The sequence below is a fragment of the Pituophis catenifer genome, unplaced genomic scaffold (assembly GCF_029215685.1).
Source record: "Pituophis catenifer annectens isolate HBS135680 unplaced genomic scaffold, rPitCat1.0.hap2 SCAF_13, whole genome shotgun sequence".
NCBI lineage: Eukaryota > Metazoa > Chordata > Lepidosauria > Squamata > Colubridae > Pituophis > Pituophis catenifer.
The window spans coordinates 534,507-549,688 of record NW_027256893.1 but is presented as its reverse complement, the minus strand read 5'-3'; the positions used below and the strand labels follow the sequence as shown (position 1 = coordinate 549,688).

General features: G+C 43.0%; 1 protein-coding gene across 1 annotated transcript in view; it reads right to left on the bottom strand.

Annotated features, from left to right (window-relative positions):
• Positions 1-15,182, bottom strand: part of HYDIN (HYDIN axonemal central pair apparatus protein) — a 422,362-nt gene that overhangs the window by 223,163 nt on the left and 184,017 nt on the right. The window contains exons 23-24 of the mRNA XM_070952742.1: positions 13,441-13,754; positions 11,327-11,440 (exon numbers count right to left, since the gene is read on the bottom strand). Coding sequence (XP_070808843.1) covers positions 11,327-11,440; positions 13,441-13,754 — 428 coding nt within the window. The remainder of the gene's footprint in view (positions 1-11,326; positions 11,441-13,440; positions 13,755-15,182) is intronic.

The window sequence follows — 15,182 nt, the reverse complement described above, 5'->3', positions numbered from 1 at the left end:
AAAGACTTAGGGAAGATGAAGGAAGACAAAAAGACCATGGAAGAAGCGGCAGACAATGGACCAGCGACCCAGGTCGAGACCATCTACATCCCTTCCCAAGCCATGGTGAAAGCCATAGAAGCTACAGAAGCCGAACACCAGCTGGGTGTCCGAAGCAAAGAGCCGATGCCTAAACGGACCTTGCAACCGGACCTGACCCTGCAAAGCAGAGCTGCGGGAATCTCCCCAACCAGGAATTGCTGTTGGAACCACAGATGGGTGTGAGACATGCCTCAGCCCATGAATGGAGAATGCCAGAGCAGACGTGCCACAGGCACTCCAGTTATTGGGGATTCCTGCCACCGTCATGCAGCCAGTCGCTGGCTGGTCTTCCAGAGTAGTTGAGCCAACTCAATGTCAGCGGAGCGGCTCAACCACTCGGTACCGGGCAGTTGAAGTGGACTTTGGCACAACCCAAATTCACCTTCCCAGGTCAGGAAATCGCAGTAAAATGGAGTAGAGCATTGGCTTCTTTCCAATCAGTGCAAAGCAACTTGACCCCCAGACCAGCAGTGGCCCTGGTCACGACTGGCATACAAATGACCCAGCAGCCAACCCTGCTGGGCCAACCTAGCTACGGGATGCCGGGCCCACAACAGGGGTTCTGAAGCCTGCCTATCCCACCCCAGCAACCGGCTTTGGGGCTGCTGCCAGCAAGTCAGATCCCACTGGATGGGCATTTTACCCAAGCCAAGGATGGATGCAGTGCCAGTGGACGCCAGCCCCCACCCAGCAGCCAATGCCTTTCCAGCCACTTGGTCCCTTTCAGCAGCCAGTCATGGCTCTGCAACAGGTAGCTGTCCAGCTGCAACCACAACTGCAACCCCAGTTAGTGGTCCCGCAACAGGTTCCGATCCAGCAGCAAGCGCCCAGCCAACCACCTGCGCAAGCCCAGTAGCGGGTCCAACCCCCAGCTTCTCCCCCTTGGTTCTGAGCAACATTTGACGGGACCCCCGGGAAGCTAGCCTACTTCCTAAACTGAGTTTGGGCTCATATTGACCAATATGGAAATCAATACCCATCCGACTGGGAATTGATTTCTGCCATCGTTGATGGCATGAATGAGGGAGAAGCATCAGAATGGATAGCTGCTGACTTCCAAAATGCTGATGAGTTTCTCCAGCTAATGCGGACCAGATTTAGCAAGATCACCCAGCAAGTGGAAGTGGAAACCCAGATCAAAGCCTTAAAGCAAGCCGGCAGGCCCGCAAGAGAACTAATCTGGGAGTTTCGGAGACTGGCTGGGAAGTTACGGGACTGGCCAGAATGCCTACTAGTGCACATCTTTAGGGAGGCTCTGGATCCAGACCTTAGACAAGCCTGCGGTATTAGGGGAGTGTTGGAACAAATCCAAGAGTGGTACAACACGGCTATCATTTTGGACCTGGAACTTCACCCCCACAGGAAACCAATTGCAGACAAATCAACCAGAAGACCTCTGGGATGCCGAACGCAGGTGAAAAAAGCTGAAGTGCCACCTCCTATGCTGTCCGGAACGATCAAGTGCTACAGGTGCGGCCAACACGACTACTGGGCAGAAGAATGCTTGGCCCCTGCCCCGGTTCTCCGAGCTTGACCTCCAACCACTGCCGCGATGAGGACCCTGCAGAAGCCACCCGACAAAGGACAGTTGCCGGACAGGCTGTGGAAGTTCCACTGCCTCGAAACGAAGCCGGTGAAACTCCTCTAGGCCCCGCAGCGGAAACCAGCAGTAATGACAACCTGGTGGTAAGTGCAGCCGTCTGCCCCTTTATCATCAAAACCAAGCTAACAGTGCCAGAGATAGGGGTCCAAGGGGAAGTAGGAGCCATCATAGACACAGGCTGCACTCAATGCCTAATCAGCCTTTCCATAGTTGAACAACTAGGCATACGCAAGAAACCCCTAGCAAGCCCCATCCGCTTTGAGCAAGTGGATGGGATAATAATTGAAGGGACCCCTGCCACGCTTGTCACCAAGCTTCTCAGGCTACAGATGGGCCGCCAGTTTGTTGTAGCCCCCAAAATTACTGAGTCAATCATAATAGGCCTTGCACGGTTAGACAAGTTGGGTCCAACTATAACCTGGGCTACAGAAAGCTAAACATCGGACCTAGGGTTGCTGCCACCCATAGAGATGGACCCTCACCCAGGAACCCCACTCCATAACGATTCAAAAGAGCCTGAAACAGCGGTCCCTGCAAATGACGATCTACCCAGTAGCCAACAAGTGCCAAAGGAATGGAGTGGAGTGGAGTGGAGTGGAGTGGAGTGGAGTGGAGTGGAGTGGAGTGGAGTGGAGTGGAGTGGAGTGGAGTGGAGTGGAGTAGAGTAGAGTAGAGTAGAGTAGAATAGAATAGAATAGAATAGAATAGAATAGAATAGAATAGAATAGAATAGAATAGAATAGAATAGAATAGAATAGAATTCTTTATTGGCCAAGTGTGATTGGACACACAAGGAGTTTGTCTTTGGTGCATATGTTCTCAGTGTACATAAAAAGACAAGATACATTCATCAAGAATCATAAGTATAACACTTAATGAGAGTCATAGGGTACAAATAAGCAATCAAATCATACAGGAAACAATCAATATAAATATAAATTGTAAGGATACAAGCAACAAAGTTACAGTCATGCAGTCATAAGTGGGACGAGATAGGTGATAGGAACGATGAGAAGACTAATAGTAATAGTAATGCAGCCTTAGTGAATAGTTTGACAGTGTTGAGGGAATTATTTTTTTAGCAGAGTGATGGCGTTCGGGAAAAAACTGTTCTTGTGTATAGTTGTTTTGGTGTGCAGTGCTCTATAGCATCATTTTGAGGGTAGGAGTTGAAACAATTTATGTCCAGGATGCAAGGGGTCTGTAAATATTTTCACAGCCCTCCTTTTGACTTGTGCAGTATACAGGTCCTCAATGGAAGGCAGGTTGGTAACAATTGTTTTTTTTTCTGAAGTTCTAATTATCCTCTGAAGTCTCTGTCTGTCTTGTTGGGTTGCAGAACAAAACCAGACAGTGATAGAGGTGCAGATGACAGACTCAATAATTCCTCTGTAGAACTGTATCAGCAGCTCCTTGGGCAGTTTGAGTTTTCTGAGTTGGCGCAGAAAGAATATTCTTTGTTGTGCTTTTTTGATGACGTTTTTGATGTTAGGTGTCCATTTTAGGTCTTTTTTTTTTATATTTTTTTTATTTTATTTTTAAAACAAAAACACAAAACACATCTTTTCAAAATGAAGCTTTTGCTCCGGTCACATATTAAAGCAAATCATTAACAAATCTTATTTTTCAATTAACACTACTAAATATTTTAAACAAGTATTTCCCTCAAATCTGTCTATATAACTATACCATTATCCCCCAAAACCCGTTACTTAAATCTTAAATCCTAACCAATTATCAATCCATTTTTCTCTTTCATTTGCTTAGATGGATATATTTTAACAATATAAATCATACAATTATATTAACATTCCAAAAATATTTAATTTCAACATACCCATTTTATTTCTATTAAACTCAAAATGTATACTCTTTATTTCTATTATTAAACCTATCTTATTCATTTTATCTTAACTATCACTCTCAACATAGACCCCCTCACTTTAATTATCCCACCTCATTTTATATTTTCCTAAAGGAACCCAGCGTTATTGTCTTTATCTTTGTTGTTAAACCAATCATTTTCTTGGCTATTAAACACAGCATAATCATTTGTTTTGGCTGTTAAACACAGCATATCCTTTTTTATTTTTTGGCTGTTACACAGCAAGCCCTTTCTTGTTTGGCTATTAAATACAGCATATTAATTTTGTTTTTTGGCCGTTACACAGCATATTCCCTTTTTTTGGCTGTTAAACACAGCATACAGTGGGGCAAAAAAGTATTTAGTCAGCCACCAATTGTGCAAGTTCTCCCATTTAAAAAGATGAGAGAGGCCTGTAATTGACATCATAGGTAGACCTCAACTATGAGAGACAAAATGAAAAAACAAATCCAGACAATCACATTGTCTGATTTGGAAAGAATTTATTTGCAAATTATGGTGGAAAATAAGTATTTGGTCAATATCAAAAGTTCATCTCAATACTTTGTTATATATCCTTTTTTGGCAATGACAGAAGTCAAACGTTTTCTGTAAGTCTTCACAAGGTTGGCACACACTGTTGCTGGTATGTTGGCCCATTCCTCCATGCAGATCTCCTCTAGAGCAGTGATGTTTTGGGGCTGTTGCTGGGCAACACGGACTTTCAACTCCCTCCAAAGGTTTTCTATGGGGTTGAGAGCTGGAGACTGGCTAAGCCACTCCAGGACCTTGAAATGCTTCTTACGAAGCCACTCCTTCGTTGCCTGGGCGGTGTGTTTGGGATCATTGTCATGCTGAAAGACCCAGCCACGTTTCATCTTCAATGCCCTTGCTGATGGAAGGAGGTTTGCACTCAAAATCTCACGATACATGGCCCCATTCATTCTTTCCTGTACACGGATCAGTCGTCCTGGTCCCTTTGCAGAGAAACAGCCCCAAAGCATGATGTTGCCACCCCCATGCTTCACAGTAGGTATGGTGTTCTTTGAATGCAACTCAGCATTCTCTCTCCTCCAAACACGACGAGTTGTGTTTCTACCAAACAGTTCTACTTTGGTTTCATCTGACCATATGACATTCTCCCAATCCTCTTCTGGATCATCCAAATGCTCTCTAGCAAACTTCAGACTGGCCCAGACATGTATTGGCTTAAGCAGGGGGACATGTCTGGCACTGCAGGATCTGAGTCCCTGGCGGCGTAGTGTGTTACTGATGGTAGCCTTTGTTACGTTGGTCCCAGCTCTCTGCAGGTCATTCACTAGGTCCCCGCGTGTGATTCTGGGATTTTTGCTCACTGTTCTTGTGATCATTTTGACCCCATGGGGTGAGATCTTGCGTGGAGCCCCAGATCGAGGGACATTATCAGTGGTCTTGTATGTCTTCCATTTTCTAATTATTGCTCCCACAGTTGATTTCTTCACACCAAACTGCTTGCCTATTGCAGATTCAGTCTTCCCAGCCTGGTGCAGGTCTACAATTTTGTTTCTGGTGTCCTTCGACAGCTCTTTGGTCTTCACCATAGTGGAGTTTGGAGTGTGACTGTTTGAGGTTGTGGACAGGTGTCTTTTATACTGATAACAAGTTCAAACAGGTGCCATTAATACAGGTAATGAGTGGAGGACAGAGGAGCCTCTTAAAGAAGAAGTTACAGGTCTGTGAGAGCCAGAAATCTTGCTTGTTTGTAGGTGACCAAATACTTATTTTCCACCATAATTTGCAAATAAATTCTTTCCAAATCAGACAATGTGATTGTCTGGATTTGTTTTCTCATTTTGTCTCTCATAGTTGAGGTCTACCTATGATGACAATTACAGGCCTCTCTCATCTTTTTAAGTGGGAGAACTTGCACAATTGGTGGCTGACTGAATACTTTTTTGCCCCACTGTAATCATTTTTTTAGCTGTTCAACACAGCATACTATAACTTTTTGGCTGTTAAACATAGCAAATTCATAGTTGGTTTAACTATCAATCCCTACTTAAATTTTTCTTTGTTGTTTCCATCCATCTATGCATTGCTTTTTCACATAATCTTATTTTTCTGTATCCTTTTTCATGACATTCATGACATTTTAACATTGAGACATGGTTCTTGCTTAAAACATATCTTTAACTGTATTTATAAATTCCTTTTAACATTTTCAATTAATCATATTCATCCTTATTCTTTTCTTTAACATTTTGACATTAAAATATAGTTCTTGCATCAAGCATATCTTTACATGTATTAATTAATTTCTTTTAACATTCTTGATTTCTATAAAACCTCCCTTTTATTATTACAATCCATCTTTACTTTATTTTATTTTTAATCACATTATCTTCATTTCCTCCCCTGCACACATATATTTTCTTCCATTTTCCAAGTTTTTAATTTTGTTCTCTATAAATCAAGTTAATTCTCTTTTCTTATTTTTATTCCAGATATGATGTATCAAATCTTTTTCTTTTGAGGCTGCGCTTAATCCTTCTTCTATTCCTGCACCAGCATTTAAATTATTATTATTTCAACTGTAGGAGTTCCATTGTAGATTTCTTTTCTTTTCACCATAATCAACTGCCTGCATACAGGAAAGAAAAATCCTCCTCCACAGAGTTCAGTAATTTTTACTTGTAAAGCTCAGAGTTTCCCATAACAAAGGGAATTTACAAAGTTCCTCTTTATGCCAGATGGTGTCTCTCTATAATCCACATTTTCCATTAGTCATGCAAGACTCCATTTTATTTATTATTATATAACCATCCAATTTATTTCTTCTTCTTTTAATTAAAAAAAATCAAATCTTATTTTTTTTTCCTTTTAAAATCCAGTTCAAATTTTAAAGTATTTAGTCTTTTAATCATATCTCTAGATTAATTCTCTTAGTTCTGTTCCAAGATTAGTTGTTTCTCGGGTCTTTGTCTCTTTAAAGTTGTAGTTTTAAATTTTTTTCCAAAGCCCCTTTGTTGCATAGCCGCTGTTTTAGGCTAGGGGTCTTCTAATTATTAGTAATGCTCCAAATGTTGTTACAAGCCTGGGCTGTTATCACTCACCCAGCTTCAAAGAGCTCCATCTTTCTCCGCTTTCCTCCAGCACTTTTCTTGCCTGGTTGTCCCAGCTTCGTGGCAGCCACCATGTCTGCCGCCCCCCGCCGCCAACTCACAGAGGGTTCCCTCCAACCTCCGAGGAACTTGCCTGTTCCTCTCAGTCGTCCTAGGTGCCCCTTTTCTTCCCCCATCCCCTGCAAGAAGGGTTCAGTCCGAAGACCCATCGGCGGCGGTTTGGCAGCCGGGGTTTTCGTGGGACTCATCAGAGCCCGCTATTTCACCGACTGTCTCGCCACGACGCCAAACCGGAAGACTCCATTTTAAGTCTTGAGATATGATAGAACCTAGAAATTTGAAGGTCTCTACTGTTGATACTGTGTTGTCTAGTATTGTGAGAAGTGGAAGTACGGAAGGGTTTCTCCTAAAGTCTACCACCATTTCTACAGTTTTGAGTGTGTTCAGTTCCAGATTGTTCCGGTCACACCATGAGGCTAGTTGTTCAACCTCCCGTCTGTATGCGGATTCATTGTTGTCTCGAATGAGACCAATCACTGTTGTATCATCTGCAAACTTTGGTAGTTTAACAGATGGATCGTTGGAGATGCTGTCATTGGTATATAGAGAGAAGAGAAGTGGAGAGAGCACACATCCTTGGATACAAAGACTTAGAGGGGGTTTTCAGCGAGGAAGACTGAAACTGATTGCGCGATAGTATTTGTGCCAGAGGCTAAGTTACCCAAGCCTAAGATGGCCTTACTCCATGATTCCTAAAGAAATGGAGGAACTGAGGAAATACATTGATGCCAACCTAGCGAGGGGTTTCATCCAGCCCGCAAAATCCAAGGTAGCAGCCCCAGTGCTCTTCAAAGAGAAAAAAGATATTTGTGTGTGTGTGTGTGTGTGTGTGTGTGTGTGTGTGTGTGTGTCTTTGTGTTGATTTTCATGGAATTAATGCCGTGTGCATAGAGAATACCTACCACCTCCCCCTCATGAAGGACATGTTAAATCACATATCGAGGGGCAAGGTGTTCACAAAATTGGATTTAAAGGAAGCGTACTACCACATAAGAATAAGAGAGAGAGATGAATGGAAGACTGCATTCAACTGCCCCCTTGGTAGCTTCCAATTCAAAGTCATGCCGTTCAGATTGCAATGGCCCCCTGCAGTATTCATGCAGCTAATTAATGAAGTGCTACATGAGCACCTGTACCAAGGGGTCCTTGTTTACCTGGGTGACATTCTCATATTTAGTGAGATCCTCAAAAAACACATAAAGCTGGTACGGCAAGTACTGAAAAAAAAACTCCTTGCCCCCAGCTCTATGCAAAACTGTCCAAGTGTGAATTCCACAAAACTTCCCTAGATTATCTAGGCTACAGAATCTCTAGTGAGGGGGTGGAAATAAACCCAGGAAAAGTGAAAGCAGTGCTCAACTGGCAGCCCCCATGCACTCGCAGAGAACTTCAAAGCTTCCTGGGATTTGCCAACTTTTTACGGGCAATTCATCCTGCCTTTTGCGGAGGTCGCCCTGCCCCTGACCGAACTGCTGAATACAAGGTCTTCCCCAATGAAGCAAAAGCCTAACCAACCACTTGCTTGGACAATGGGTTGCCAAAAAGCCTTTGAAAAATTAAAGAGGCTTTTCACCCAGGAGCCTATCCTTCAACATCTAGACCCGGAGCAGCAGTTCATAATACAAGCAGATGCCAGCAATGGGGCCATGGTAGTGGTGCCCCTGCAAAGGGATAGCAAAGGACAACTCCTACCGTGTGCCTACGTGTTGAAGAAACTCACTGGCACGGAAAGAAGATGGGCTATTTGGGAAAAAGAAGCCTACATAGTCCACTGGGCCCTACTCTCATGGAGACATTTTCTAAAAGGGGGGAAAGTGCCTTTTGAGGTCTGGACTGATCACAAAAACCTTGAAGCCCTGAAGACCACCCCCCCAGGAAACTATCTCCCAAACAAATCCACTGGGCACAGTACTTTAGACAATTCAAATTTGAGCTAAAGTACATACCAGCAGGAAAAAACTTGTTAGCAGATGCCTTGTCTAGAAAACCACAGCTTGACAGCCGCCAGGTGTCCATGCTATCATTCCTCCCATGCAACTGGCAGCGCAAATCATCACCAGAAGCCAGACCAGGCGGTCACCTGATCCCAATCGAGACAAACTGACAGCCACATTGAAGGCAGCACTACCAGCAGACCCCTGGCTCACAGTCAATAAGGATGTCTTAACTATGAGGGATGGACTAGCATGGAAAGGGTCTAAGCTACATATCCCTGCAAGCTTAAGACTGGAAGTCCTACAGCACAGTCACGACTCAAAGCTAGACAGTCACTTTGGGTTTTTGAAGACCTTGCACCTTGCTAGAAGGCAATTCTGGTGGCCAAAAATAAAAGCAGATGTGGAAGATTATGTGAAGAGCTATGCCACCTGTGCAGCCAGGAAAATGAGGCCAGGAAAAACCCCTGGACTCCTTCAGCAAGTGGCAAACCCCAGCAAGCCTTGGGAGGAAATTGCAATGGATTTTATAGTTGAACTCCCAGAGAGTGGGAGGAAACACAATAATCTGGACAGTTATGGACTTATGTTCCAAGCAAGCCCACTTTACTGCTTGCTCCGGATTGCCTTCCGTGAAAAAACTGGCTAAACTGTTCAACAAACACATCTACTGCCTACACGGAATGCCCTGCCAAATCATCTCAGATCGAGGAGTACAGTTTACAGCCACGTTCTGGAGGGAGTTCTTGAAATCTGTCGGGTCCACACAGGGATTTAGCTCGGCTTTCCATCCAAGTACGAACGGCGCAGCAGAACAAGCAAATGCAATGGTGGAACAATATATAAGATGTTATGTGGATTACCAACAAGAGAACTGGGCGGAGCTGTTGCCATTTGCAGAAGTCGCTTACAACAACGCCATGCATAGCAGTACTGGACTGACCCTTTTCAAGTTACCAGCGGCATGGAATTTGTCCCCATGCCTGAACTGCCCAGAGAACCCCCCTCTTCTGTGTCTTTGACAGAATGGATGAAGTCTCTGAAAAAGGGGTGGGAAAATACAAAAATAGTATTGGCAGAGGCAGCAGAGGAATATAAAAAACAGGCAGAAAAACACAGTTCCCTACAAATCCCTTTCCGTGTGGGAGATAAAGTGTTTCTGTCCACAAAATGCATACGGTTGAGACAGCCTAGCAAGAAGTTAGGACATATGTTTCTAGGTCCCTTTCCAATAGTGAAAGTAATTAACCCAGTAATAGTTCAGCTTAGCCTCCCCCGCATTCTAGGGAAAATTCATCCTGTGTTTTATTGTAGCTTACTGAAACCACCTGTTGGGTCTAGATTAAGACCTCAGACCCAACTACCTCCTCCTCCTCCTATAGTGATATAAGGGGAAACCCATTATGAAGTGAAAAGGATTTTAGATTCTAGAGTATACAGAGGTCAATTACAATACTTACTTCATTGGAAAGGGGACCCTTTGTCTGAAGCTACCTGGGTTAAGAATCGGAATGTGAGGGCAGGTATTGGTTAAGCAATTCCATGACAAATATCCTGATAAACCAAATGGTCCCCCTGGGGGGGAGGGGTGCCCTGGCACCTGGAGTCAGATGACTGGGAGGTGTCTTCAGTTTGGACAGTGGATGATTGGACCATGTGATGGACATGAGGGTGTTGGACAAGGACTTGAACTTTCACTTGGGTGTGGAAAACCTGGAAACTTTCAGATTCAGGTTTTCCCAGATGTGCCAATATCTCTAATAAAAAGTAACTTTGAGGAAATCCAAGCCTCTGAATTTTCTTTCATTGGGGGTGTTACTTGGAACCCTGGCATTAACTTAATTAAAAAAGAACCACATGGCATAGTAATAGTTAAAAAAGGAGCATGTGCTTTGAGCATATTTCCTGCCAAAAAGGTCCTTTCCCATAGAAGGTTCTCAATAGAATTTCAGCACAAATTCAGAATCCATATGTGTGAAAAAATACTGCTTCAATTCGTTTTCAGGTATAATATAAACAAATGCCTATGTATAATGTCAGCTTGTTTTTAATGTTTATCTTTGGACTAAAACAAAGAGAAAGATTGTAAGCATTGTAAGCCGCCCTGAGTCTCCGGAGAAGGGCGGCATATAAATCAAATTAAAAAAAAAAAAAAAAAAGATAACTCTAGCAAGAAAGGCCACTCTGTATGCAGTGGGATACTCTGTAACATAGTGGTCCACATCAGTGTATCTCTTTGTGCAAAACTATGTCTGTAGTGACCTAGCCTTACACTTCCCATGTGAAAAAGAGCTGAGGCCGAGCCTGCAACCGAAATATCAGAAGCCCCTGGAATCATGAGCTGAAGGCGCTGGGTTTGGGCAGAGTTGCCTCACTGCTCCCTGTAGTGCTTGCCTGTTTCAAGCTCTCTGGCCACTTCAGAGGCTCCCCAACAACAGCACCTGCCTGAGACTGGCGGCTTCTTCCTCAGCTATCAACAAAGCAGCCTTATTCCTGGCCCTCACTATTGTGGCCCATCATCCTGATCTTGGCGCTTTCTGAGCCTCTTGGCACATGCCCACACTGCCCCATTTGCCTTTCCACTTTGCCTAACCCTTTCTACAGAGGGCTTGCTGGAGAGGCACAAAAGTATTCCTTATTAAGGCCACCTTCTTGGCCTTTGGTGGATTTGTCACATACAAACCTGATGGAATCCTTGTGAATCTTGCACCTCAGGGGGCTTTGTGGTGGCTTCAGGATCTCCTGCTCTTCTGTCCTTTTCTGGGCATGAAGAGGCCGAATGTTTTCAGTGCTGAACCTGAGAAACACAGGAGTCTTTGGGAAGGGAGAGGGGCCAATCTGGATCTCCACCTGATGCTATCAGAGGGAACAGACTGGTTTAGGGAGTAAGGCAGGGGATGTTCAAAATGCACGGATCTTTCTAGAGAGAAGACTTGTGGGTGGGGATGGATGCTGCAGTGGCTAGAAATCTCAGAGAGGAAAAAGCAAGAAGCAACAAAATTGTCACCAGTACAGAAAACAAAAAACTTGTTCTTAAAAGCCCAGAAAAAATCAGATTATTTTGTAGGGCATAAGGTATCCAAAGCATCACAGTGATTTATGACTGATATCTGATATTCTGCCTTCAGGTGCTTTGGAGAATAAGTCAACTTCCTCTTCTTTGTGACAGCCTCTCAAATATTGGAAAACTGCTATCATGTCACCCCAGCCCATCTTTTCACTAGACTCAGTTCCCACAGCCATTCTTCATATGTTTCAGCCTCCAGCCCCCTAACCATCTTTGTTGTTCTTCTCTGCACTCTTTCCAGAGTCTCAACATCTTGTTTATATTATGCAATCAAAACTGGATGCAATATTTCTAGCATAGATTATTGAAAGATAACAATGGACATTTATGAAATGTAATCCGAATCATGGTTAAGCACAATTTCTTAGGAAGTTATTTAAAAGGTTAATAAAAGTTAGGATAGAGATTTTATTTATTTATATTCTTATTAAATTTATCTGTCAACCATTTTCCTGTTTGGGGCGACTAATTTTCCACTCACTTCTTTAGGATCCACTAGATAATTTAATTACTTGAAACTGCTGTGAGGGGCAGCATTACACAAAGGATTGGGTGCCTTGAGCTGCTTAGCAGAGTTAATCCAAGTGCTTCTTCTAATCTTTCCAACAAGAATTCATGCTGGGCCTGCTTCTACTTTCCCAGGGAACTTGTATGCCGCGTACTGTATCTTGCTGAAGGCAACTCGAGGTGAATAATTTATTTTTACTTCTTTATTTAAAACATTTATATATCTGCCTGCCTTATACCAAACTCTGAGTTTTTCTTTTTGTTACCGTAGACTAAGAGATATTTTTGTAATCACATTTGCATTTTGCTGCAGGAAAATGATTTTTTTATTGTTTTTTCCTGTACCTTTGTCTTTCTTTCTTTCCCCTTTCTTTTTCTTTCCTCTATATTAGTTTTTGTTAGTTTTTATCTTCCTTCTATGTTTATAAACAGAGGGGGGGAGGAAGAGAGAGGGAGGGATGGAGGAAGGGAGGGGCGGAGAGGGGGGGAGAGAGAGAACCTGCCCACTGGTGGCTGCTGCCTGAAATTGACAGGTTTTGCTGCTTTTGTTTGCTTCCTAAGTAGCTCCGATAAGCATGCTGGGCAAAGAGCCAGCTCTAGCTGATTCCTTTCTATGTGTATTTCTATTATGTGCCCTCGTATTCTCCTGTAACCCCTCCATCTCCAATGAATGTAAGTACAAATATCCATTTTCTTCTTGTTAATTATTTTAGCACCAGGGTGAGTGTTTCAAAGGGCAGGGGATGGGAGAAAGGGGCTATGCCTTTTATCTAGCTTCCTCGTGAGTCACATTCTGGAAAGCTTCCCTGCCATTTGGACTCATCAGATTGTTGGGGTTATATCTGTCTGATGCTGTCAAGCCAAAGAAATTTGCAGTAAAACTATAAACTCAGATGAAGTCATGCCATTTTTTTTCACTTAGTGCCCACTTTGAGCAAGTTGCTGGGCCCCACTGTGGTCTCTAAATGAGAATTACCTGTACTAAAGAAGAAAAACAAATACTATGAAAACTGCTGAAAACTCAGACATGAGAAACATGATACTTGTAGGATCTGGATGCTCAAAACTAGATCTTTTAGAGCCTCTCCTAAAATATTTTTTCTTAATCAGAAGTAATTCCTTAAAGACCAGCTTTTAAAGATGAATTCCTTAATACACAATGAATCATGTGCTATGAATAACTAGAAATCAGGCAAAATTCCAGAATATACGAAGACTGGTACCTGATAAAGGACTCACGGTCATCTGTCAGGAAGGACCAGCGATATTTGATAAGAAGGGGACTGCAGTTGCTCATACTGATGTCACGGATAACTTCTGTGTCATTCAAGATGCAGCCAAAATTGAGATCCATTGTTTGGAAGTGGAGGTTTGGGAAATGCACTTCCCCCCGGAGATCAACATAGTCCACATGAGGATGCTCCAAGTAACGCAAAACGAGAACCTCTTCTGATACTCGACTACACAGGTCATCTCTATAGAAGGGGTTAAACCTGACTGAAAGATGATGTATCCCTCCAATGTCCATCTTTAAAGGCTGAATTGGAATAAAAGTTAAGTGTACATTAGTGATTCGTTTATGCATGATGGGTTCTGTGCACATTTTTAAATGGCTAAAACTTACCTTGAGGGCATTCTAGGTAAAGAATGAAATAGGAGCTCTCTTTTTTCCAGTTACGTATCTATGTATACATTTATTTATTTATTGAAATTTATTGGCCTCCTAACACCGGTAGACTCTGAATGGACTGAAGCACTTAGCAGAAGTTAGATAGGGAGGAAGAGCAGGAGGAAGCCAAGGATGTGGGCAGCAGCTGTGTGTGTGTGTGTGTGTGTGTAACAGAAAGCACTGGAAAGAGGAGGGGGAGAACAGTTATTGGGGTGCCTTAATTCATCAAACTTGTAAAGTGGCCCAACTCCATAAGGTCTCTGACTGGGGTACAATATTAGGAACAGATCAGAATAATTAACAAATCTGAAAATATATATTACAATGATATGAAAATATAGATTATGATAATATGTTACACTAAGGGATAGAAGGGAGAGGGGTGAGTCACACCAACCTTCCCTTCTCAGCCTGAGTGGCTCTGGGATCCCTGCAGGTTTGATTCTGCCCCAAACCCTAAGCAACAAAAAACATTCTGTCAAACAAAATTTGAAACTTGGCAGAATTTCAAAAATGTGATTTGCTTGTTTTGGTTTTGAATCAAAACACTGTCAGTATATTCATGAACTGGCATAGCAACAGGTCAGCCAATGGGGTACTGTTTGGTAACTGAAACATAATATTTGTTGCATGGGGCCATAAGAGACAGTTTGGGGCCTGGGCGTGGCTTAACTGTTCTGTATATAAGCTTGAGGGTGCTAGCTTCTCTCTCCTCCTTTTTTGCCTTCTCCATTTTGTGCTTCCATTTTGTGCTGTGTTTTAATTGCTATTTCTCTTCTTTACAACGTGGAAAAACCTACAAGGGTATTGTATGCCTTATGTGTTGTTATGTATAGAAAGGCATTTTGAATCCTGCTGAATTGTCTGATTGTGTATGCTGCAACAAACTCTGACAGGTTATGGGTCCAGGGCACACAGTAAGACTGAATTGTAATTAAGCTGAGAGACTGCCTGTGTTAATAGAGAAACATAAGACAGAGAAGGCTTGCAGGATGGCTGCTGTTGAATTTGAGGAGAGCTCTCTGCTTCGATTGGGACAGAAGAACTGTATAATTTGGGCAGCAAAGATGGAGTGTTTCCTGAAGGCTAAGGAGCTCTGGGATATTGTTGTTAATCCACCCCAGGGGCCATTAGCAGCTGCAGATCAGAGGCAGGATGATAAAGCAATGGCCTACATCATCTTAGGTTTAGAAGATGAACAATTTATGAATGTGGCAAATTTAAAAACTGAAATGAAGTTTGGCTACACTTAAGAAGTGTGCATGTGAGTGTGTCCGCATGCAATGTTGTGCAATT